At 44.1% G+C, this 25263-nt stretch overlaps 1 protein-coding gene and 1 pseudogene across 14 annotated transcripts in view; both read left to right on the forward strand.

Moving 5' to 3' along the window:
* The first annotated feature begins 2002 nt into the window (after positions 1–2002).
* Positions 2003–25263, forward strand: part of NTM (neurotrimin) — a 974035-nt gene continuing 950774 nt past the window's right edge. For 8 of the 14 annotated variants that reach the window (XM_054241745.2, XM_078339851.1, XM_078339854.1 and 5 more), the window contains exon 1: positions 2335–2602. Coding sequence is in view for 10 of the 14 variants with exons in the window: in XM_035264005.3 (XP_035119896.1) it covers positions 2521–2602 (82 nt within the window). In the remaining 4 variants the exon portion in view is untranslated. Of the gene's footprint in view, positions 2083–2334; positions 2603–25263 lie in introns of those variants that run through there. The other 6 variants (XM_078339846.1, XM_078339847.1, XM_078339848.1 and 3 more) reach the window with 1 other exon arrangement.
* Positions 16972–17086, forward strand: LOC118146026 (U6atac minor spliceosomal RNA; annotated as a pseudogene).

A 25263-nucleotide genomic window follows, 5' to 3' on the forward strand; every position in this document is an offset into this window, starting at 1 on the left:
AAAGGAAGCCACCTTCCTTCTGCACTGCACTGTTATCACCTGCCGTCACAGTTGTTCCAAAGCATTTAATTACACATGTCACTACGCTGAGCGCCGCACAAAAAGACTCATCTACAGATAAAATTCTTGTCCATTGGGAATTCACAATATCAAGGACATTTTGATAGACATGTGAATTAGAACTTAACGGCAAGAAGAAAAAAAAATACCAGTTAACATAAAACACCTGTAAAATGGGAAGGGGTATAATAAATTATCCAATTCTATAATTTTACAGACAAGAAGTCAAGGTTCACAGAGGTAAAATGACCTGCCTGAGGCCCCTTGGTGGTGCAGAGTTGTGAGTAGAATCTTGAGGTTCCCAGGTCTTGAGGTCCCAGGGCCCCTTCCTCTCAAGGTCACAAGATCCCAGGATTCTAGAGAGTTTTGTTCCTATTCATACACAACACGAGGTAAACTTCTGGGCGGCCCAGGCTTGAAGGATGGCTTGAGGCAGAGCTTGAAACCAGCCTGAGCAGCATAATGAGACTTTGTCTCTACCAAAAATTAAAAAAAAAAAAAAAAAAAAAAAAGTTCGGCATGGTGGGTAAGGTAGGAGGGTTACTTGAGTAGTTCAAGGTTGTCATGGCCTATGATTGCACCATTGCGCCTATGATTGCACTCCAGCCTGGGTGAAAAAGCGAGAGTCTATCAAAAAAAAAAAAAAAAAAGCATGGTAAAGTGTGCCTCTTAGACATGTGCAAAACAGCAGTGATGGGTTCACCTCTATACACTGAAATACAAACAGGCAATGAGTATTTTTGTTCTATGCAGTTTGAAAATACATACATTAACATTTTTATGGGGGTTAGGAGGAAGTACAATAATTAGCGCTGGAGTTCTAGAAGAATATTTTTAAAATGTGTGTCAAGGCATAGTGGGGGTATGAATGTGTCAGAATCCGGTAAGGAAGGTTCTGTGAGAAGTTACATTCTCTTTTTTCTTCTTTTCTTTCTTTTTTGAGACAGGGTCTGGCTCTGCCACCCAGGCCGATTGTAGTGGTGCAATCTGAACTCACTGCAACTTCTGCCTCCCAGGCTCAAGCGGTTCTCCTGTCTCAGCCACCCAAGTAGCTGGGACCACAGATGTGCACCACCATGCCTGAAAATTTTTTGGATATTTTAGTAGAGATAGGGTTTTGCCATGTTTCCCAGGCTGGTCTCCAACTGCTGAGCTCAGGCTATTATCGGCCTTCCTCAGTCCCTCAACGTTCTGAGATTAAAGGCCTGAACCGCTGTGCCCAGCCAGGAGCCACATTTTCTAGAATTTTTGTTCACATCCTCTAACTTGCTTCTCATAGGAGGAAGCCAAAAATTAGAATAAACTTCCAGACCCTAGAATTAGATCTCTTAAGAAATCATTTCTATCCATTAGATTATTTATGTTTGGTTTTTATTCTTTCCTATCACCAAGGAGATGAATGTCTTCAACTCTGAGGAGCTATACAAAGTTTACACTCAGAAAGCCCCTCAGCATGTCTAACCTGAATCTTTCTTGCTGCAGTTTAAATCACAGATGCTTATATTATTGCTTTAGTGGGTGCGCATTCACCAAGTCATGTGGAACAAACTCATACTTAGTTTTCCCTTGAAGAAGGTTCTCCATCTTCAGACTGCAGACCTTCTTCTCAAAAACACGTATTTCGTACCTTTTCATGATATCATATACACATGGATGACTTTAGGAAATTGATTTTTAAAAAGTGAAGGAAAAATAGGAGTAACATAGATGTTCTGAACTGGAGTGACAGAAGGAGAAAATAGAAAGTTATTTACTATTTTCAAAGCAACTAAGTAGAAGGGTTGATGAAAGAGAGAAAAAAATCTGTCACTGAATGATATTTCCATTGGAGGGGAAAATAGGTACAACAAATGAAATTTGACTCGTCTTTGCAAGTTCCACTGAGCATGAAAATGTTCCTTTAAAATTTCCCATAAGCCATGGCTGGCTATGGGATTTTTCCAGTGCAAAGGGAATATGAGTTCAGGAGGCCAGGGAATGCCAGGGGAAAAGGGATTTTCTGATACTCGGGGCTCAGAGACTGTGAGTTTAAAAAATGAAAGTAATATAGAAGGGGCAAATCGGCATTTATCATTCTATCTCTCCAGGCTCCTGTCTCTTTAATCAGCTAGCCTGATTTGCCCAGTAAATGATTCCTGAGAGTGTGTGTGCGTGTGTGTGTGTGCCCGCGCGCGTGTGTTGTAGCTCTGTCAATCCTTGGATTAGAACCAATGATTGCAGCTTGTAGGAGGGCTGTCCAGGGCCAGATTGTACAATGTGTCTCAGTGCCAGAGTATGAGTGGAGATAATTACGGAGAAGTCATACTCTCTCACACCCTCGGCTTTCTTGTTGTGTCCTTCAGCAAAACAGTGGATTTAAATCTCCTTGCACAAGCTTGAGAGCAACACAATCTATCAGGAAAGAAAGAAAGAAAAAAACTGAACCTGACAAAAAAGAAGAAAAAGAAGAAGAAAAAAATCATGAAAACCATCCAGCCAAAAATGCACAATTCTATCTCTTGGGCAATCTTCACGGGGCTGGCTGCTCTGTGTCTCTTCCAAGGTAAGAGCTTGCTATTGATTTGCCTACGGTAGACCCAGGAATTGTACAGTGTGCTTTATAAGATTCGCAGACTCCCCGAGTCGGCTGTGCTGCGCTGTTTGCAGGTGGAGGAGAGAGCGTTTAGACAGCATGGCTGGGGCTTCATTCTCCCGACTAGGCTGTGAGAATATTGATTTGATTCTGGCTGCTACCGGAATGGGGGAATGTATGTGCATAAGTAAAACGTGTTTGGTGCTCCTGTTAGGTCTGTGGTTGTGTGCTAGGCTCCCCGGCTTCGTGCACATTCTTGCGCACATATACAACAGAGCACACATGTGAGCAGGGGGAAATGACAGATTCGGAGGGCAACGGGGTGGCTAATGTGTTGCTGATGCGACTGGGAAGAAATTATAAGAGGAAACTTTAAATATCGGCCAGTGAACTTGCAAAGCTTTTAAAAGGAGCAAAGGGGAAAATGCAGGCTAGAAAGAGTCAGGTGCTTCCTGTGAGGTTCTGGTCAGCGATCCAGCTTCAAGAGATGAGTCAATTTGCAGCAGTGGGGGACAACTGTGTTAGTTTTGAATGTGTTCCGGTGTTTGGGAGTGTGTTTGTGGCTGAGGTGGGGCGGGGGTGGTATAGATAACAATCAGATGAAAGGGAGGGAGCCGGGGCTCTAAAATTCTAATAGGCTTTTCAAAGTTGAAGGGAGAGAGGCAATAAGAGTCGAATGCTAATTTTCTGTTTGTTTATCGGCTGAGCCCGGAGCCCTGGGGGTTGCAGTTGAGCGCCTGCTTTGATGCTTCCAGTGCTGTGTTCTGTGGGTTTGCAATCGGCCTCCACCTTGAGTCCATTTGCTGCACCGCGCCCCCCCATCCCGGCTCTCACGTTTGTTAGTTCCAGCAACAGAATTATCTACTAATCTGCTTGCTCCCAACCTGCCCTGTCCTTTGGGGTAACTAGTTTGTCTCTTTCATATGAAACATACCTAAACTGTGAGGATGGAGACAAGCTGAGAAACTTTCCCTGGGTGGCCCAGCAAGGCTTTGGAGGAGGAGTCCTCTCTTGGGAGGTGAGGATCAGTCCTATGCAGTTGTATTCCCAGAGGAAAGTTCCCTCTGACCCAGTGAAAAATGATGGGGAGTCCCACCCGCTGGCTCTCTTCTCCCCCTGCAATATGGAGTTCTCCTGATCTAAACTGAGTCCTGAGCTGTTGTCTTGCTGACCCTTCTTTGAGGTTAGGCTTTCGGGGTTGCTGCTGTCCTCTTGACATAGGTTGCAGTGGCTGCAGTGTGGATCCACATAAGGTGAGCAGACAGACCAGGCTGAAAAGATCAAATGTGTACACCCCTGAGTGGGGCTTAATGAAGAAGGCAAGGGGGACAGAACGGTTCTATGTTAAATGACAAGGAAGTCCACGGTGGTGAATCTTGCAGGGATGTTCATGAGGTCACCTGCTGCACCCAACCCGAGGGGCATGGGCCTCAGGATCTCCCTCCTCTTCCCTATGGGCTTTGGTGGGTGTATGAGTGAAGGGAGTCAACTTGGAAGCATCCTTGATTGACTCCTCTTACATAATATGGAGCAGTATCAGCGTGTGTGTGTGTGTGTGTGTGTGTGTGCGTGCATGTGTGTGCACCCCTGCTTGTCCTGGGTGCACAAGAATGAAGTGGGGAAGCTGAGCTCAGGATCGGACACCTTCAGGAAAGTAGCTTCTCTGGGGGCTGACAGCAAAAATGAAAACTAAGCAGTCAAGGGGTGGGGTCAGAGGTAGGGAGAGAGAAGATTTCAAGCCCTCAGCAATTTCCAGCTGTCCTGAGATCCGTGTCTTTTCTGTCTGTAACATCAAACTGAAGACAATGACCAAACTTTCACCATCAACAGCCTGCTGGCTGCATGCCAGGAGCCCCAGGGCCATACTGAATTTACATATAAATTAGCATACGTGATTTTTTTTTTCATCAGAATAAATGCAGGGAAGCATAATATTTGCTCATACTTTGAATCATCTCTGAATAGATGAGTAGCAAAGTGATGGTGCAAATTTATCCAAGGTGCAATCTGATTTTGTGGTCTTGTTCCTATCTTGGGGTAAGGGGTGGTGGCATCAGGACTATTTCAGACCTTATCACATCCTACCAAATCCTGAATTTCCCATAAAGAATGATGGTCTTATTTGTGCAACCCTCATCCAGTCAGCCCTGAATAGGCTTCAGTGTGTCAGAATAGCACAAGGCTGCCCAATTTTAATTTTTGCAGAACGACCCCCAAAGACCCCCATATTGCATGCCAGTCAGATGTGGCAAAGGTGATGTCTGGTTTCTCTTTCAGAGGAAGGAAGCTGAAGTCTGCCAGCTATCTCTTATCAAACTTGCAGAATTACTGAGGCAGCCCAGGTCTTGCCTGCAATAATCCACGCCTATTGCATTGACCCAGTGGGACTAGTTAGAATGCAGTACACATTCCAAGGCGATTTTTTTCTTCCCCTCTGTTTTTGTTTTAAGCTGGTTCTTCCTAGAGCTGCTACTTCCTGTGTCTCCTGCCTCTTGAAAAGGTGACTGGTGCTAGTGCTAGGTTAGGAACCCCTCCCTGACCTGCTCCTCCCCACAACCCAACCAGCAACCAAGATCCAGCTTAGGTAAGGAGAGGGGTTTCTGAGGGAATCAGCACTGATTAGTGACGCTGGCAGGAGCAGGCGATTAGCTCCCCGGGGCTCTGGCCCTAAGATACACCAGGGTTGATTAAGTAGAGGCATCTCTTTCCTGGGAGCAGATGCTACAGAGCTGGATCAGGCGCTGTCCTTTGCAGCACACCCACCGCCCACCTTCTGCCACTGAGAGGCTCTGAAAGGAATGGCTGGTTGTGCTGCAGCTTTCTAGAAAACCGACCATTTCTCCTTCGAAGGATTATTGTTTCTTTTAACACCTTCCGATTTGCTTGGCTAGGTTCCTCTCTTACCTTTCTCATTTCCTCACCTCTCCTCACGTCCCACATCCACTTAGCTGCTAGCTTGAGACACGGACAGGGCAGAGGAGAAGGAAAAGGTGCCTCAGCGAAGTTCACACTCCCCTTGGCACAGCACCCAGGAAGTGGGCAGTGGGCGCTGTTTCGCTGGGCAAGCCATCCAGGTTCCTGCCATGCACAGTACACATGTGGTGCCAGCAGCAGTCTGAGCTGGGCAATGCTTCTGAGATGCACGGGTGGCAGAAGAGACCATAACAATATTTACTGGCAAAGTGGAAACATTAGCCTAGGATGATGGGACTTTGGGCCTGACATAGGCTTTGTAGGCACTTGGAAGCATGTCAGTGAAAGGAGGGAGTCAGGGAGCCTCATTGAGTAGGAACTGCCTTCCAGGCTTGGAGCTGCCAACCTGGGGCAAGTTACAGGCACCGCATGCACAGTGGCACAAATGTAGCTCACCTCCACCCTTTTTATTAGGAGTCCACCCCCCAGCAGGGATGGCCCTCTGAGCATTCTCTCAAGGGTGCCTGGAGAGTGCCTGCCATGGCCAGCAGGTCTTGCTGTATGAAGATCATTCTTGAAATTGCAGCTTTAGTTACCTGGCCCAGAGCCTGGTCCTGGTCGTAGTCCTGGTCCTGGTCCTGATTCTTCCCTTTTTTTGGTTCCCTTAAAGCCAAATATAAGCCCCCAAGTCCCTTCTTATCAGCTGCAATGTATAGTCCCTGACTTCTGTTCTTTCTTAGAAAGCTCCTTCTATAGTGCTGGTTTTCAGTCAGGGGTCCTAAATTATGTCTTCAGGTGTCCCTCTGGGTTCCCTGCCTGAGGTGCTATAGTCTAGATTGCCTTCTGCCTGCATGCTGTCTACCATGCTGGTACTGGCTCCTTTTCATGATGGGCCAAACAACCTGGTGTTGATTTTAGCCAAAACTTGTCCGTTGGGATGAAGTGAGCTCTCTCAGTATCCCAAGAGATGGCAAAATTTCTGAATCAGTATGGGACACGTGATTCTGACGTGTGCAAGAAACACATGCTAGAAAGAATTGCAATGCTCTTCCCATTCAATCACAGTAGAAGCACACTTTGGTAGGATGAACAGGTCTGGGATTTGGCTTTTTTCCAGGTATTTTGGATTCAAGCTCGTGATCTGCTTCTGCCCACAAATTAGAATGCTAAAGATACAAAACAAAAAACAAAAACAAAAACAAACAAAACCCACATTGCTCTCTATCTTGCTGTAGCAGAGATCTTACAAATGCTTCAAACACCCAATATGCATGGTCTCTAGGTTTTAAGCCAGTTCCAGTGGCCTGAACATAGCTCCACGGGGGAACGTGTACATCTAAGCTCAAATTTCTCTATGTTTTCTATAGGGAAAAATCTTTCCCTCTGCCGGCCTATCTCCCCACCTGCCCGCCAGGCCGGGGAGCGACTCCCCTGGGTGTTGTAAGGACTCATTAATGCTTGTAACACTCCAAACATGTGGTGCTAAGTGGAACTTCATGCTGAGATTGAATTTATGCAGTTTACTTCCTTTCTGCTCTATTGTCTTGTTACATGTTTACTTTATGTCTATAGTCATTTGAAATTCAATAAAACCAATTAAACATAAAAAAATGAAGGCATGCAGTAATAAAGAAGTTATGGCATACAGGTTGGAAGGGTCAAAGGGCGCCATCCTAGTGTTTCTGGAAGCATCTCTTTGCCACTGCGGTAGGACGCTTCGTCTTATCAGGGAGTGCACTGGGAAAGGGCAGAGGGGCTTTAAGAAGACACTTGCAGGGAGCATTCCTCCCATCCATTTGCCAAAGGACGCATCAGTGTGGGACTGCAGTGTGAATGGTGGAGAGGGGGAGCACTAGGAAGGATGGAGATGAAGGCAGGAGTTTCAGAAAAAACAGCTGTAATCTGGATTGGCAAAGGGTGAAAAAAGAGCTCTAGCCTCCCCTTTGACTATGATTTTGGTCAATAACCTCTGAGAGCTTTATTTTTTCTTTCATGTATGTATGTATGTATGTATGTCTTTTATTTGTGTAACCTTCTGGATTAAGCCTGCTCCTGCTACCACTGCTTGAACTGAAAAGATACAGGGGTGCATCTGTTTTCCTTCCTATTCTCTCTCCCTGCTTTCCCTCCCTCTATCCTTGTGTCCAATCCCCCTGCTTCTCTGTTTTCCACTTTCTCTTTTTCTCTTTCTTTTTTCTTTCTTCCTTTGGTTTTTCCTTCTTCTCTATGGGAAAAGTAATTGATCAGTTGACAGATCTAGGTCAAGCTGGCAGGGGTTGCTCTGCTTCATGCCGGCTTGCCTAGAAGGAGGGGAGAGCCTGTCTTCACAGTTCACAAGGAGCCCAGCTGACATGATGGAAGCGGGAAGGGAGGCCGATGGACCATGGGTGAGTTCAGCCCTCCCCAAAAGGTTCTCTGCCATCCTATTAATTACAGAGTCTTCCATTATTTGGCATCTCTCACACTCTAATTTTCCATATCAAATTTATCTTTGCCCGCTTCCTTCTTTTTTTCTCAGCTTCTCTACTCTGTTTCAGGTTATCATTTTTTTCTTTCTACTTGCCCTTCCTTTTCTCTTCTCCTTTTCTCCTGCTTCTAAAATCATGACAGGAGATCACAGAATCTCTCCTACTTAAGTCATATTAGAGAAATGGCCTTTTGTTTATTTGCAAGTAGAAAAACAGAAACCCTGCCAGAAGAGCTCTGTAAGTCATTTGCAAACTGCAAAACAAACCAACAAAGATTCACATTTTCATTGCGGAGAAAGGAGTATTTCAAGAGAGACTGTCAAGCTAAGAAATCAAATATTGGAAAACACATTCTTCAGCTCTGGTACTAAGGACATCTTAGGTTACTAAATTTGATTTTTTTTTAGCTTCTGTGAGAGTATTGCCCTTTGCAGTAATAAAAGACTGATCAAAAGACTGCTGGTTTTGGCTTTACTTACTCATTCAAATTCACTCTTTAGCGGTGCTTCCTTTGCTCATCTTGGAAGTGTCACCAAACTCTCACCCCAACACAACATCCATCTGGTTGTTTATTTGTCCACTGGGTCAATCACATGCAAGTGTTTATTGAGTGCCTACTACGTTCGGTGCATTGTTTTAGGTGCTGCAGGTACAACAGTGATGAAAAGCAATTAACAGATAAGAAAAGACCTAGTTGCATCTCTCAGATTTGGCTTAGCTTGGCACCCTTTGTGACAAATGGAAAGCAACAACAGCACTATCAGAAGCCAGGGTGGAGACTGCATGGCACAGCCTCTGGCCTTCTGTGCAAAGGATGATGGGATGGCAGGAAAGTAGCCCTCAATCCTTGTTTTGAGACAGGGGTTTGGGGAGAGGAAGTGCACATCCTGGCCGTGGGTTCTCATAACACAGAGATGCTGCCTTTGCTACTCCACACAACCTCTTGTAGAAAAGGAGCTCATAGATGTCTGATACATCTTTGGTGTGTATATAGGATGGGGACCGCTGCTGCGAGTTCACTGGCTTTGTGGCCCTTGTCTTGTGTGTTTGAATTACTGGTTGATGCTGAACATCACTGTCACCTCTCTGGCCTCTCCACCTCCTTTACGCCCTGACTTCTGCACAGAGAACTAGAGGACCAAAAAGATAAAGGGAGAGCACCAGATAAGGCCAGAGAAGAATTTGCCTCAGACAGCTTTTCTGGATGAAGCAAATACTATTCATCTAACTCTGGGAGGGATTCAGAATTCAGGGTAGAACTAAGAAAGCCTCCTCTATGAGAACTCCTTTAGTTTGCTACTCAACCATCATGCCTTAATTTACAGTTCCTGAAATAATACAAATGCATCATTAACCAAATAAATTCCTTTATTTTCTTCTGGTGGGATACAGAGTTTTGGACGTTGCATTGTACATAGCTGTTCTCCTACACACCCATCTTCTTTTAGTACATGGATTGTGTTTGTAGCACTATGTGCACAGAGGTAACAAAGCTGCTCTGATGCTCATGCTGTGTACTATAGCTGCACCCTGAATGCTTTAGGAGGGCTGCTGCTATCTGCATTTCCATCATGGTGGTGGTGATCATTCCTAGCTTTTCTCATGAACAAGAACAGTAATTACCTTTCTCATGAACCCATGATTCTTCCAGGTTCCAGTGGTTTAGAGAAATTATACATCTCCTGACTTGATCTCAGAAGTCTGAATGACCCTCAGTGGGTAGGTGCAATCTGCTTTTATTTGCAAGGCTCTCGGTCTCTAAACTAACGGATTGCAAACTTGCCATACCATAGAATTGCCCGGGGAGCTTTTATAAAAACACCAATGCCTGGACCCTATCACAGACCAATTAAGTCAGAATCTCTTTGAATGGGGCCCTATACTGGTAGTTTTAAGAGCACTCTAAGAAGGCCTGATATGTAGTCAGGTTGAAAAGTATACGTTTAAAACCATCTGAACATGTTCGAAGACCTTGGGCAAGACACATCTCCTATATGGGCTTCAGTTTTCTCACTCTAAAATAAAACACTTGGACTAAAAGATTTTCAAGTTTCATTCCAAGTTCAACATTTGGCAATACTGCAAATAGTCTTTTTGAGTATAGTTATTGATAGGTAGTAGTGCTAAAAGAAAATACTCAGCACCAGACTCTGCCTGCAGGAAGCTAAGAATATAAACAGCACCACAGACGAATGAAGAGAGTCAGAACATGTAAGTGGTGTGTGTGCACAAATACTACATGCTGTCTCCTATATATGATGTTGTGTACTCATATATGCATGCATTTTTTTACCTATAAGGCATCCTTAGAATGGAAGGAAAGGATTAACTAGTCATGGGTGGGGGGAATAGAACTGATAATGACTGAATTGGTCAATTCCTAAGCTTTTCTATAAGAGACATTCAGGAGACATTTGATTGAGGCTCAAAAAGTAATGTGTTTGAGCTGGATTGGAAAGTGCTAAGCAATGGTGAGCCTTAGAAGAAGCTCCGTCCTTAGGTGTGAAAATTACACATTTCTCTTCTACCTAGCCTCCCTGCCCCTATCCAGGAATCAGTTTTCCAGCTGTGTTGCCTCCACTGCTCCCACCTTCTCATGGTCAATAAAGACTCATGCTCAGAACCTCAGTGACAATTTTGCAGTTTCATGTGTTAGGCAAGTGTGATGGTGGCTCCACTCATATGGCCAGGTTAGCTCCTGCGGTGTGTGCAGGAGTGAAAACTTGTTTGTTTTCTGATGGAGTCAGCAGATTTAAAAGGCACATGAGAAATGAGCTACTGGCAGACTTATGCCAAGTTTAGTCTCTGGTAACCCACACGCACACCTGGCTCCCCAGAGTGTTCATACCGCTGTGCCAGACAACCCCTGAATCACAACCAGCTCAGACTCCGAGGGACTTTCAAGATACTTTACTACAAGTCCTCTTTTTGAGTCCTGACCCTTCAACAATGCAGCTGCAGTGGTCCTCCAGCCTCTATCTCCAATAATAGGAAATTTGCATCCCTCCAGAAGTCCATTGCATCTGACTGTCAGATGTCAAGAAAACAGGAGGATGGAAAAGAATAGGAAGGGGAAGAGGTAGGAGAAGAAGATTCCGCCTTCTTATAGTCTCCAACCCCATGTCCTGTGTCTGGAGAGTGATTATAACACAGTGGCCCCAGGGCCAGATTACCTTGAGCCAAACCCTGGCTCTGCTTCTTCCTAGTTTGAGACCTGTGGCAAACCTCTGTGCAACTCAGCTCTTCTTCAATAAGAGAGATAATTGTAGGACTTACCCTGTAAGGTTATTATGCGGATTAAATAAGTTACTGCAAATAAAGTGTTTGAACACTGCCTGGTACATAGTAAGCTCTCAATAAATATTACCTAATTCTACTACCCACAGGACTGGTCTCATTTTCCTACAACACGACTGTTTTCAAATATTTGAAACCATGATTTCCTCCCCTTCTCCCCTGAATCTCCTCTTTACTAGGTTAAATATTCTAAGGTTTGCCTCCTATTTCCCATATAAGTATCCATTAACAGAGTGCTGATTGTTCTTCTCTAGAGCTGTTGTTCTGCTTCCTCTGTATCCTTCTTCCAGTCTTCTCCCAGCATGTCCTTGTGGCCCAGCATATTAAAGCCCAGCATATTGTAGTGTCTCCAGATTCCAAATCCAAGGAGAATGAAGGCTCAGCTCTTTGGCAAGTCGTGTGAAATCCTAAGGGTCTGTCCTCAATTTGCCTCTCTCTCCTAAAATGCCTTACTCTCTGCTCCACGGCCTCTTTGGGGTTTCCTGTTGCTTGCTCTATAAAGCACATGTGCCTGCTATTCCTTCTGCTTTTGCTCAGGCCCTACTCTACCCCTGTCTAGGTAGAAAGTGCTTTTGATAATGTCAGACTAAATTCAAGTTTCGGCACCCCTTTGAATCTTCTTACTCCATCTCTTATGCTTGCCTTGCACTTTTTCTTACCTTTACTCTTCATATCCACGACATGTTAGTGTGGGTGACCTATTTACATGTCTATCTCCCCTTACCAGGCTGTGGACTCCAGAAGGGTTGGGACTGACTTATTTATCTTTATATACCTAGTACACTTAGCACAGGCCCTGGGACAAATGTGACACTCAGTGTTTATGGATGAAGGGAAGGGAGGGAGACCTGAGATCCCACTGGGTATTTCAGTTGCTCTATAACTCTGTCAACTTAAGGTGAGCTATTGTTCATTCAACCCTTCCTTATCATTTACCTGAGTTGTTTCACTAGGTATGCAAGAGCCTGAGCTCAGAACTTACCCTTTCTATTATAAAGTCATTTTCTTATATTCAACTCATCTTTTCTTTCTGACAAGTCCTTATTTTAGACCTTAAATCTGTTTTCCCATATATTAGTAATCCCTCCTGGCTGTAACCAACAATAAACCAGATGTTATGGGTACCTAGATGTACTACTTGTGGAGCTCAGTACTTCAGATTAAGCTGACCCAAGAGTAGAAAAGTCACTCTAATGGTGAATTGCTCAGATCAGTGGGGGAAGGGGGAGGAATCTACATTCTACCTCTAGGTGAGGTGCTGGCATCAGAGGGAAGAATGGGCACAGGGAAGTTTGAACCTAAGAAAAGAGGAAAATGACTGGATGAATTTATCTAGTTGGAAAAGGTGAAGTGATTCACTGTTGTTAGCTGTTTCTCTAAATCTAGTCTCTCTTCCACAAAGTTGTCCACTAGGGTACTTGGCTCTCTTCCTGAACAGTCAAGAGGAAACTCAGCCCAGACATGGAATAGATTAACCAACAGCTTTTTTCTCAATGCAATTGGTGATATATGAACATTTATAGTTGGATAAACTATTTTGCTATTTCTGAAGACAAATATGAATCAACTAATTGTTCTACGTTTCCTCTTCCTTTCCAAGAAAACTTCCTAATAAAAGGATCTAAATGCCATATTGTAATTTTTCCATTATTTTTTCGTACTGCTAACTCCTTGTCCAAGGTCAAATAATTTGATAATTAAATCCAAAAGCTTTTTCATGGACTCCTAGAGCTGTGAGACACCATGGCATTTCACTTGCCCAGTCTCCTCCCCAAGGCAACAATACTATCTGAATTGTCTTGATTAATTCCTGCTCAAGAATTCCAGAGATTTCTAGTTACTAGACACTCACTACCTGACTTGTGGCTTCCAGTTCTAGCTGTCTATCAGAATCACCTCTGGAGATAGTTATAAAGCAGATGCTTGGGTTTGACTCTCAAAAATTCTCCCAGCATAGGTCAGAATAGGGCAAGTTCATCTCTATTTCAAAAGAACAACAGAAGATACTATTGTGGAAGCACAGGTAAGGATAACTGATGTTAACACTCTTTCTCATAGCTGATAAACTCTGTGAGAAAGCACTTTACAACTCTAGCAGGCATTTTTGATACCTCCTCAATATCAATTCTATCCTTTCTCTTTTGAAGCAGTATTCTAAACTTTTTCATAGTAGCAATATGCTCACTTAAAAATACTCAATTTCCAGATTCTGTTATAACAGGGTATGGTCATATACTGTTTCAGGCCAATGGGATACAAGCATAGAGGATTGCACTCAGATGACCTGTGCTTTTGGGTCTTTAGTATTGTCCATTCTTGACTGGGAGACTGGGAGACTGGGATCCTTCCTGCAGGTGTAGGATCTCACTTGCAAACAGGAGGGCAAAGAACACATATCAAGAATGACAGAGAAGGACACTTGTAGGTCAAACCACGTGGACTTGCTGTTTGGGTAAATAAAAAACAATTGGGCTGGGCATGGTTGCTCACTCCTGTAATCCCAGCACTTTGGGAGGCCAAGGCGGGTGGATCACCTGAGATCAGAAGTTAGAGACCAGTCTGGCCAACATGGTGAAACTCCGTCTCTACTACAAATACAAAAATTAGCTGGGGTGTGGTGGCAGGAGCCTGTAATACCAGGTACTCTCCAGGCTGAGACAGGAGGATCACTTGAACCCAGGAGGCAGAGATTGCAGTGAGCTGAGATTGTGCCATTGCACTCCAGCCTGGGTGACAAGAGTGAAACTCCATCCCCCAAAAAATAAAAATAAAAAATAATTGAGTATAGGTAATTTCGTATATCTCAAACTAATAAGGGGAACTCAGGTTTGAGATGACATCACAGCTGTACCAGCTCTAGAATGCATAGTTCTAAAGTTATTATCATTTGTGAAAAAAAAAATCTCCATTTACTTAGTTTTCTTTTCCTTGCAGCTGAAAACAATTTAATGAATCTATGTGGAGCAAAAATGTGTCTCTCCCTGTTTTGCCTTTTAGAGCTTTCAGGATAGAAGTAATAGTGTATGATCCACTTTCTAATAGATGACTATCATAGACCCTACTTATCTTATCTTGGCATTCTTAGTTCTGTCTTGTGATCATTGCATGGCACAGTTTCTGGAGCACTAATCATCCTGATCATTATCTTTGGAACATGACCAGTTTGATAATGATCAACTGAAAAGGTGTTGCCAGAGCTGACTCTGCCAGCTGTAATCTGATTGGCAAAGTAGAAAGTGAACTGTTACTTGGCAGGTTTTGGACTTTATGGTTATATAGGTTCCTTCAATTATTGTGTTAATTTCATTCTGTTTTTTAGACATGCCATATCACTGACTCATGTTGAAGCCATACTCATTCCTCTCACAAAATAACTGATTCCACAAGACCTTGCCCAGGTTTTGTGGGGCACAGGTGATCTTCCCTAAGTATTCCTCTTAAACACTTCAAACTTTATTGCCCCTGTGCCCATTATTTAAATTCACTGAGATTATTTTTGGATCCTGAAGAGATGTCTTCATCAGCTTTGTGTTATCTCCCAATGATACAGACATGTCATCTCCACATCATTCCATGATAAAAGAGCAACATAATCGATCCAAAAGCATGGCCTAGTGCTTACTTACATTTATATTTCATCCATTCCAGAATTATTTGTTCAGACCCTACTAAGTATTAGGCATAAACAACAAGAAGGCAGGCATAGTTCCTGCACTCAGTTAAATAGACAAGTGACTACCACGTGGTAAGTACTGGGATAAAAGCTGGTCAGTTTGCTGTGGCAGAATTTGGGAGACTTTTCAGGTCAGAAAAGTTCTCTGGAAGGAAGATCAGTTAAAACTGAGAGATAAAGGTGAATAGATTTAACCAGGTGAGAGGAGAGATTACAGGTAGAAAAAAACTGCATATGCTCATGTCTACAGGCAAGAGAACATGGTAGGAATTCAGGCTTCTGAAATCAAATTTGGCTAGATTGCATGTGTTTGGGTGGGGTGAGAGGAGGAGGAATGTAGGTGGAAAGACAAGAGGTACACGTAGAGAGGTAGGCAGAGGTCAGGGCTGGAACGGTTCTTATTGAAGATTTCACACTGAGGGATGAGGGTGCATTGAAGGGTTGTATACCTGATAGTAATATGGTCACATTTGCACTTGTCATGGTCAAACAACATGATTTGAGTTAGTTGAAAATGGTAATTTGTCACTCTAATTACAATATGGGAGATGAGTTGAAATTGGGGAAGACTAGAGGAAAGGGAGCCTCCTAAGGGACGCTGAGACCATTAGGCATGAGGTCACCAGAGTGACAGTTGCAGAGAAGGATAGACATGGGGTATTCAGAAGTTGTGGAGGTAGAAGGGTTAACACTTGGAGATGGATGGGGAAGATGATAAGTGATAAGGAAAGTGTAAGAGAACTTCTGCTTTCTGGGTGAATGACTTAGAGGTGGGTTTTAGAGAGATAGTAATCAATGCAATTTGGATCATATTGGGTTTAACAGTAGCTTTCCAATAAGAAGTTAACTAGATGGAAACTCTGGAGAGATACCTGGGTATGAAAAAGGACAGTCTTCAACACAGATATGGTTAATTGCCCAGGGAGACAGTAAGGAGTACATGAAAAAGAACTGAGGGCAAGCACTAGTCTTAAAGGCTGGGAGGAGAGGGGATCTGGGAAAGCAGATTGACAAGAGGTGGCCAAACGCACAGGAGAAAAATCAGGATGGCATGAGACCATCAAGGCCAAAGGATGTAAATTTGAGGAAGGCAAGAATATCAGCAGTGTCAAATACTTCTAAAGGATCAAGGGAGATTATGCTTAGTTGCAATAATCTCTTCCATGTCCTTGCGGATAACAGTTTTGTGGGGCAGAGCAATGGGGTGGGGATACAAATGGTATGAAGAAGTGGAGTCAGAAAATGTGTGTAATTATTTCAAAGGTTTTCTGTTTTTTGTTTGTTTGTTTGTTTGTTTTTTTAAAGGAAAAAGAGAGTGAGAGGGAGAGATGGGAATGGGCCAGGGAAGGAGAAGCAGGAAGGAGGATGTGGGATAGCTGGCCAGGTGAGGCCCTCAGGAAATATAAACAGGTGGGAGGAGTGGTGAATCCTGAGCATGGGTAGGAAAAGGAATATTGAAAAGAAGAAGAAAGACCGCTTCCATTACTCTTCAAAGTGAGGAAGGGGAAAAGTGTTTGAGTATATGCATTATGATTAGATCCAGCTGCAAATGACAAAAATGATGCAATTAGAGTGGCTTAAATCACATAATCTGTATCCCTCTGGTTATGGAAATACTCTACTTTGCCTGTTTGTGGCTGGGGAGGTGTTTCCTAAACTCAGGGACCCAAGCCTTCCTGCCATCTGGACCTGTTGCACATGGCCTTGCCTCCTTGGTCTAAAGCAGCAGCATCTGTGTGCCAGAGTGGAATAAGGGCGAGATGAAGAAGAGACAGAAAGTACCTGGACAGTGCCCCATGCAGATGCTCCTGGAGGCCATCACGTGGCATCCTTGCTCACCTCCTCTTGGCCAGGACACAGTCACATCACCACACCTAAGTACAAGAGAGTGTGGGAAACTCACAATCCCCTGTGGATGATCACATGCTCAGCCAAATTCAGGGGCCTATCATCATGGAAAGAGAGATGGACATTAAGAAATCATTTGTGAGTTACATGAAAGGAGAAAAAAATAGTATTCCGTTGGTAAGGATGGAATAGGTTCTCAAGTCCACAGGGTACACGTATGGTTAAGGCATTGCCACCATAAAACCATGATGTTTCAATATCACTAGTCATTAGAGAACCACAAATGAAAACCACAATAAGGTACAACTTAACACCCATCAGGATATCTCTGATGAAAAAAAAGAAGAGAATAAATATCGGTGAGGATATGGAGAAATTGAAACCCTGGTGCATTGCTGGTGGGAATGTAAAGTGATGCAACCACAGTGGAAACAGTTGGGGGTTTCTCAAAAAGCTAAAAAGGCTGGGCTCAGTGGTTCATGCCTATAATCCTAGCACTTCTGGAGGCTGAGGCTGGAGGATTGCTTAAGCCCAAGAGTTCATGATCAGCCTGGGAAACACAGAAATACCCCATCCCTACAAAAAAAATTTTTTTTTAAGTATTCATGTGTGGTGGTGCACACCTGTATTTCCATCTACTCAGGAGGCTGAGTGAGAAGATTGCCTTGAACCCAAGAGTTCAAGGCTGCAGTGAGCTATGTGACTGCACCACTGCACTCTAGCCTGAGCAATAGAGCAAGACTCAGTGCCCAAACAAAACAGCATTAAACACAATCAGTCAGTGAATTGGAAAAAAATAAGCTGAACATGGAATTACCATGACTCAGCAATTCTACTCCTGGGTATATATCCAAGAGAATGGTAAGCAGGGCCTCAAGCAGGTATTCAAACATCAATGTCCTTAGCAGCATTAATCACAATAGTGAAGGTGGAAACAACTTAAGTGTCCATCGTCAACAAATAGATAAACAAAATGGGGTCTATGCGTTCAATGGGTATTATTCAGCCTTAAAAGGGAAGGAAATTCTGACACATGTTGCAGCATAGATGAACCTTGAAACCATTATGCTAAGTGAAATGAGCCAGGCACAAAAGGACCAGTGAGGTACGATTCTACTCAAAGGAAGTGCCTAGGGTAGGCATGTTCACGGAGAGGCTATCAGGGGCTTGCAGGAGGAGGGAAATGGGGTGATTTAATGGGAAAAGAGTTTCTGTTTGGGATGGTGAGAAAGTTCTGGAAATGGATGGTGGTAATAGTTACATAATACTCTAAACATAGTCAATGCCCCTTAGCTGTACACCTAAAAATGGTTAAAAGGGTGAATTTTATGTTATGCGTATTTTACTAGAATAAACACATGAAAATTAACAAAAGAGATCATCAGTTGTCCCTGGGGCAGGAAGGAGACAGGAAAATGTGTAAGCTTGGTGGCAGGAAGTTAAAGAGTTTGTATTTGCTGGCTTTCATTTTCCCTGAGTATAATGCAGAGAAAAATAGTGTATATTTGCCCATACCCATGTCCAGGTCCATGTGTGTGTCCACATACCTGCAGCCTGGTTTTTCTGAGAAAGCAAAAAAAACTAAACTAGTTGCTTGTGTAATAGGAGAGACAGCTGATGAGTAAACCAGAGAATCCTATGCAGTATTCATCACTCTTCCCTCATGTCACTGTCTTTTCTCTGGACCCTAAATTAAAATGTAATCTACCCCTGCCTTCTTTCTTTATCCCTTTTTTTGATTCTGGTCCTGCCATTTAGGACCATCTCCCAGACATCTCCAGAGCTCATCACTAACTCCTTTCTTGCATTGCCTTTTTAAGGAATTAAAAAGATATATTTTTACCTTTACAAATTACAAAGTGTATTCATATCAAATATATTTCTTAATCTCCACATCAATCAGAATATCCTTTCTCATCCCAGTGTATCATTAACTTTAGGAGTTGAGTTTTTTTTCCAAGCCTTTATTTTCCTTGTCTTTTAAATAGGATATATGAATTTCCTTGGAATGTAGTTTTCACATTTAACTGAAGTAACTGTGTGAAAATTTTTGGCATTCAAATCATATTGCAAAATTAAAAGCCAACATGTTTGAAGCTTGCTGACAGCACAGGTACTCGTGACTGGACCTCCCTATCAAAGTAATCTACATCCCTCTCTTGGGCCCGCCTCTCTCTCTCTCTCTCTCTCTCTCTCTCACTCTGTCCCCAGCACTCCCCTCTTCACTCTTCTCCATCACCCCAGCAAAAACCGAACGCTGATGCCCTTCCACACACAGCTCATGCGTTTGCAGGAGCTGCTCTCTAATGGCAATGTTCTTCCTGCAGAATCAGGATCAGCACAATGGAACACTGTGCATTCTCATCCTAATGTTGAGTGATGATGGAATAAATAAGACCAGGAAAAGAATTTAAAAGGCTGGAAAAAAAATAGCAGAATAGGGTGCCTATAGTTAACAACAAAGTATCATGTATTTCAAAATAGCTGGAGGACTTGAAATATTTCTACCACATAGGACTAATGTTTGAGGTGATGGATACCCCTAGCACCTTGATTTGTTACACATTCTATGCATGTAGCAAAATATCTCAGGTACCCCATAAATATGTACAAATATTATGTACCAATAAAAACATTAAAAAAATAAATCTGAAACCCACTCCCCCCTTAAAAAAAGGGAGAACAGAAGTTTAAGACTGACTCCAACTCATCATTTTTTTTACTTAGCCTTCCTGGGGACCCCAGTTTCTAATCTGCCCTGGGAAAATAGGAAGGAGTCTGTGACATCTAGCGTCATTAGACCAGGACTATCCAAGTGCAATCTCCAAATCAGAAAGTATGGGCCAGACCCCAACAATCTGTGTGTTAAGAAGCCTTTCAGGACATTTATCCTAAATTTTGAGAACCATTGACTTAAAGGAGTATGAAGACTGAATGTCTGGAGCCTTTTCTGGAAAGGCCACTCCCTGGGCTGGACACACAGAAGAGGAAGCAGCAGCATGGACCCTGCCTCCTGGGAAGGGCTTCAGTGTCTCTCAGATACTCTCACCTTTGAAAAAATCCACTAAGCCACCGGAGGCTTGCTAGTGTATAAGCCATATAAATATGTACATTCACTTATTTATGTAAGTACATATAGATTCCCTTTGGCTGGGGCTGCCAGATTTAGCAAATAAAAATCCAGGATACCAGATACATTTAAAGCCCTGATCAACAAATGATTTTTATTATGCAGAGCACATAATAATACTAAAAGATATATATATATATATTTTTTGCAATTCAGATTTAATTGGGCATCTTGTTCTTGTATTTAGCAGGCATCCTACCTTTTGTCTGTTAGTATTAGGTATAGAGAGGAAATAGCCTGATCAGAATCAGTGTCTAAAAGGTAGAAGTGGGTTTTAATGGCTTATGTATTTACATTTTAATAGGAATGTGTATGAGTTGGCAAGGAAGAAAAAGAATGCTGCTCTTTCTGGCTCATTGGATTATTTTAAGATCTGTATTTGAGGAAAGAGAAAGCAAGCAAGAGAGCATAGGGAGAAAGATGGTGATTGGCCAGGTGCAATGGCTCACACCTGAAATTCCAGGATTTTGGGAGGTCGAGGTGGGAGAATTACTTGAGGTCAGCAGTTTGAGACCAGCCTGGCCAACGTGGCAAAATCTTGTCTCTACAAAAAATACAAAAATTAGCTGGGTATGGTGGCAGGTGCCTGTATTCTCTGCTACTCTGGAGGCTGAGGCAGGAGAATTCCTGGAACCTGGCAGGCAGAGATTGCAGTGAGCCAAGATCCTGCCATTGCACTCCAGCCTGGGCAACAAGAGTGAGTCTCCAACTCAAAAAAAGAAAGAAGGAAGGAAGGAAGAAGGAAGGAAGGAAGGAAGGAAGGAAGGAAGGAAGGAAGGAAGGAAGGAAGGAAGGAAGGAGAGAGAGAGAAAGAAAGAAAGAAAGAAAGAAAGAAAGAAAGAAAGAAAGAAAGAAAGAAAGAAAGAAAAAGTTGGTTGAAAGTGACACACATGCAGCAAGTCCTCCCCTCTACTCAAATAACTGAGCATCTATTATGGGCCAGTCCCTGATTCACATGCAAGATAAGCAGCCACCCTCCAGGAGATTGAGCTCCCTGCCTTGGGCCTGGCTCCTGGGCAGGTTTCCTGCAGCCACCCCTTACCTGCCCCAGGTGACAGGATGCCATCTCAGAGGGTGGGACCTTGATGCTGTGGCTGAGCAGTGAATGACAAGCTTCCTAAAGAGATGCAGCTGGGGAGAGCGGCTTGCTGACAGAAAAATTTGCCGGTGCCTGGAATATCCACCCAGCCTCGGCAAAGTGGCAGCCCAGCAGGCATCAGGAGAAATTTCAGGAATTATCATTGGCCTTGGTGGCAGGTGTGCTGTGAGCCACCCTACTTCTTGCTGTGCTTTTCCAGACCTGCAGCCTAGTTGGGTGATCCACCCAGGCTTCTAGAGCCTCGGGAAGAATGTGTAAAACTATTTCCTATTTTTTCCCCTCCTGATCAGCTTGTGTTTATGTAAATGACTGGAAAAGCAGTTTTCGGCTTATTTTCACAGCGTAAGGGCTTCATGAGAAGCTTAATATTGAAAAATTAGAAACTGAAAGCAACTTCTTAGACAATGAATAGCAACCCAGCGACTGTGTGTGTAAGGCTGGGTGTGCTGTAACTGGCTGCTTTACAAATAGGAACTCCCCTGGGATTCAGTAATCAAATACATGGCAACAGGTTGTCTGTTTCAACAGAGAGTGAGTAATCAAAGGAGATTTGCAGTTAATCCAAATATAACAGAGAAGCATCCAAGGGAAGCCCAGGAAAAGGAGAATAGAAGGGTGAGGGATGGATGAGGCCGGAGTTTCTGGTTTGGAGTTCCAGGTGCAACAGAGAGAACTGGGAGAGGGGTAGAAGGTTGATCACTCTGAGTGTGTGTGTTGGTTCATTTGCATTGCTATGAAGGAATACCTGAGACTGGGTAATGTACAAAGAAGAGAGGTTTACTTGGCTCATGGTTCTGCAGGCTGTGTTAGCCTGGCACAAGCATCTACTCAGTTTTGGGTGGGGCCACAGGAAGCTTTCAGTCATGGCCAAAGGGAAGGGGCTGTTTCATGTCACAGGGTGAGAGAAGGAGTAAGAAAAAGAGCAAGTCGAGGTGTCGTGGTATTTTAAACAACCAACTTTCCAGTGAATGAGAATCCATTACTTTGAGGAAGGGACCAAGCCATTCATGAGGGTTCCGCTCCCATGACCCAAACACCTCCCACCAGGCCCCACCTCCAACACCAGAAATCACACTTCAACATGAGACTTGGAGAGAACAGACTATCAGCAATGGAGGAACAAACCACACAGAGGGAGGGAAACTGAGGCTCGGCTATACATTGAGGCAAACCAGAACCGTAACCTGAGCACTTGGCCCTTACCCTTGACCAGTGACGTAAAATTTGGGAGGAATTAATTAGCATTCAGTGATTTGCTTTAAAATCTTGCGTCCTGAGGTCAGGGGTGGAGAAGGACTTGCTCCATCTGGAGGTTCTAGAAAGAAGACCATATGCAGGCCTGGGAGACAGTGGTACCCACCAGCATTTCAGGGAGACACTTTAGTCTGCATGTATATCTCTGTGGTTCTCTAAGTGTGGTCCCTGGCCAGCAGCAGCACGGTCCCCTGGCACTTGTTAACAATGTGAATTCTCAAGCCCCACCCCCAGAGAGCCCTCTGACTCTGGACCTTTGAGGGGAGGCCCAGCAATCTGCAGATCAAAAAGCCGTCTGGATGATTTTAATGCATACTTCAGTTTGAGAACTACCACCGACCTGGTTACCTGGCCAGAGGTACCAGGAGGTGTCCACTTAGGATTCCAGTGTGAGCTTGTGTGTGAACTCTTACGCCCAGACCCAGTGAGATCCTCGAGCAATTCTGTGGTGACCCATCTGTCCTGATCTTCCTAACCACATGGGGCTGTGGGAATAGATATTTCCATGTATTACATGTGTACTAGTACCATGTGCCAGACACTGCTAAATGTTTTATAAGTGATATTTTATTTAATCCTCCATCAACCTTGTGAGGTAGGGGTTGTAGACCATATTTTATTGCTGAGAAAATTTGGGTTCAGAAAGACCAACTTGCCCGGGTCTGTATGTTTCCTGAGCCTGTACTTTTATTCATTCTCACATGGCCTCTCTGCCACATGTTCCTCTGTCTCCAGATGCTTTGGGTGCCACCTACACAAAGCAACTACCAGCCTGGCAGGGCCCCAGCTCTCCACTGCCAGGCTTGGCCCTCCCCGCCCCACTCCTTGCCTCATGTTAATTTCCCACCTGAGTACTGAGTACTTTATAAATAGCAAATCTAAAATGAATTTTCTACCAGCGATCATTAGCTCCCTTGACATCCATTAAACATTCTCGCAAGCAGAGTGAAGTGACAAAAGGGATTGATTTTTACAGTATGCTTAATAGGGGAAAAGAAAGAAAGGTGTTGACAAGTCCTTTTTTTTTCTGTCCTGATATCACTAGGAATTTGAAATCAGTCAAATGACTTTTATCTGAAAAAAAAAAAAAAGACATAAAGAAAGAAAGAAGGCTAGGCTTGGGTACGGGAGGAGGGGGTCAGGAGATGGAAACAGGCTCCCCAGAACCCCGTGTGGCTCATTTCTGCACCCGTGACAGGTAAACATAAAGTTAGTTACCTAGTGCCAGCCACCAAGATGAATATGTCAGATTTAATGCTTCAAAATATATAGGGTCCAAGCCAGGGAGGGAATCGGGGGGAGTGGAGGAGGAAAGAAGGCTGTGTCAGGGGAGAGGGAAAATAACCAATCTTCTGCTGAAACTATTGGAAGAATAAATGTGTTGATGCAATAGTTGAAGTCAGAGAGGGCTGGCATATGAGGCACTGTAGCTGAAAATTTAACTTTGATTTCAATTTTCATATTTGTCAGCAATAATTAGATTCAAGAAATGTTTTGCCACTGTTCTAAAATACTAATAAGTAGAGGGCTTTGTAGTGTGGTTAATGGAGTCTTTTTTCCTAGTGGTCTAGGAAAATTCCATTAAAGCAAAAAGTCATACCGTATTACAGTGCTTCAATATACATTGACTCTGCTGCCGCGGTGATATCATCCCAGGGACGGGAGTCCTCTGTGCAACTACAGAGCCCCTGGCTGGGAAGGGGCTGGGGCTTCATAGGTCTTAGCTGTCTATCATTTCCGACCTGTACAGACCTCCCTGGCTCATGGATGGGGGTAGGGGAAAGAGAAGAGCAAATTCAATAAAGTCTCGCCTTGGGAAGGATGAGTTTTATAAGCGTAGCCTCCTGGAACAGGTTGAAGAGAGGGCAGGAGGAGTTGATGGACTCTTATGGAAGGAGGGGAAGCACAGTTCCCTGCTCTCTGCAGTCTGGATGCCTGTTGCCTGTTCCTTTAATGAAGAAGCTCCACCCAGTGGCAGAACCTACATGCACTCCTCCTCCCAAGCCCCAGCCTGCTCTGAACGTCTGAAAGGCTGCTTTCTCTTGAGATCAGAATTTGATTAAGAGGCCTAACGTCTGTTATTTTTGATTGACTGTTCCCTGGAGTGCCTGTGCATCTCTGATATCCCAGACAACTCCCTACAGGCCAATATGGGGTGGATTGGGTTTCACCTGCTTTAATGTAGAGGTAAGTGAAGGGTTAAGTGTATTATACCCACACACTCCAGAAAGTCCCTGCAGATGAGGGAAGGCCTAGGGCATCCTCATCTCCCTTCTGCCGTACTTTCCACACCACACCCCTGCCGTCAGAGATTAATGATCACATGCTGGGTTTATTCAGATGGGCTCTCTCTGTCTGGAACACCCTCTACTAGGCAGACGGCCACAGCAGACACAGCCACCTGTTAGCCATCTCCCTGAGTCCTGCGAGCTCAAGGATCCTGCTCTCAATGGTCCTTCCTGAAATTCTGAAGTGGACCCCCAAAGTCCTTGCCAAAAGAAAGCCCCATGGGCCTACGTGACCTCACTCATCTCCCCATGCATGGTCTCCTTCATGTCAAATTGTGCTCTGCTTGACATAGTAGTACAGAGACTCAGAATTTACCAATCCTAGACCATAAATGGGAAGTGGTGGAGGAATGGATAGATGGCAGGTGAGGGGAGGAGTACCACCAGGATTACCACCTAGGCCTGGATAAAGGATGACTTGCCGAAGCCACATTTGGCTAAAGGGAAATCACACCCATTCCCTTAGTGCAGGTCAGCTCCCTCCTTCCCCTCCCTGTGCCCATTCCGGTTGGGGGTGCTTTCCTGGGCCTGTGCCCTCCCCTTGCTGCCCCGACCCCCACAGGGTGAACAGAGAAGGAGGGCCTGTGCTTCTTCCCAACAGCGCAAAGACCTTTCTTTGGCCCGTGCGTCTCTCTCTGCCCCTCCTTCCTTCCTTCTTTCC

Source organism: Callithrix jacchus, chromosome 10 (assembly GCF_049354715.1).
Source record: "Callithrix jacchus isolate 240 chromosome 10, calJac240_pri, whole genome shotgun sequence".
NCBI lineage: Eukaryota > Metazoa > Chordata > Mammalia > Primates > Cebidae > Callithrix > Callithrix jacchus.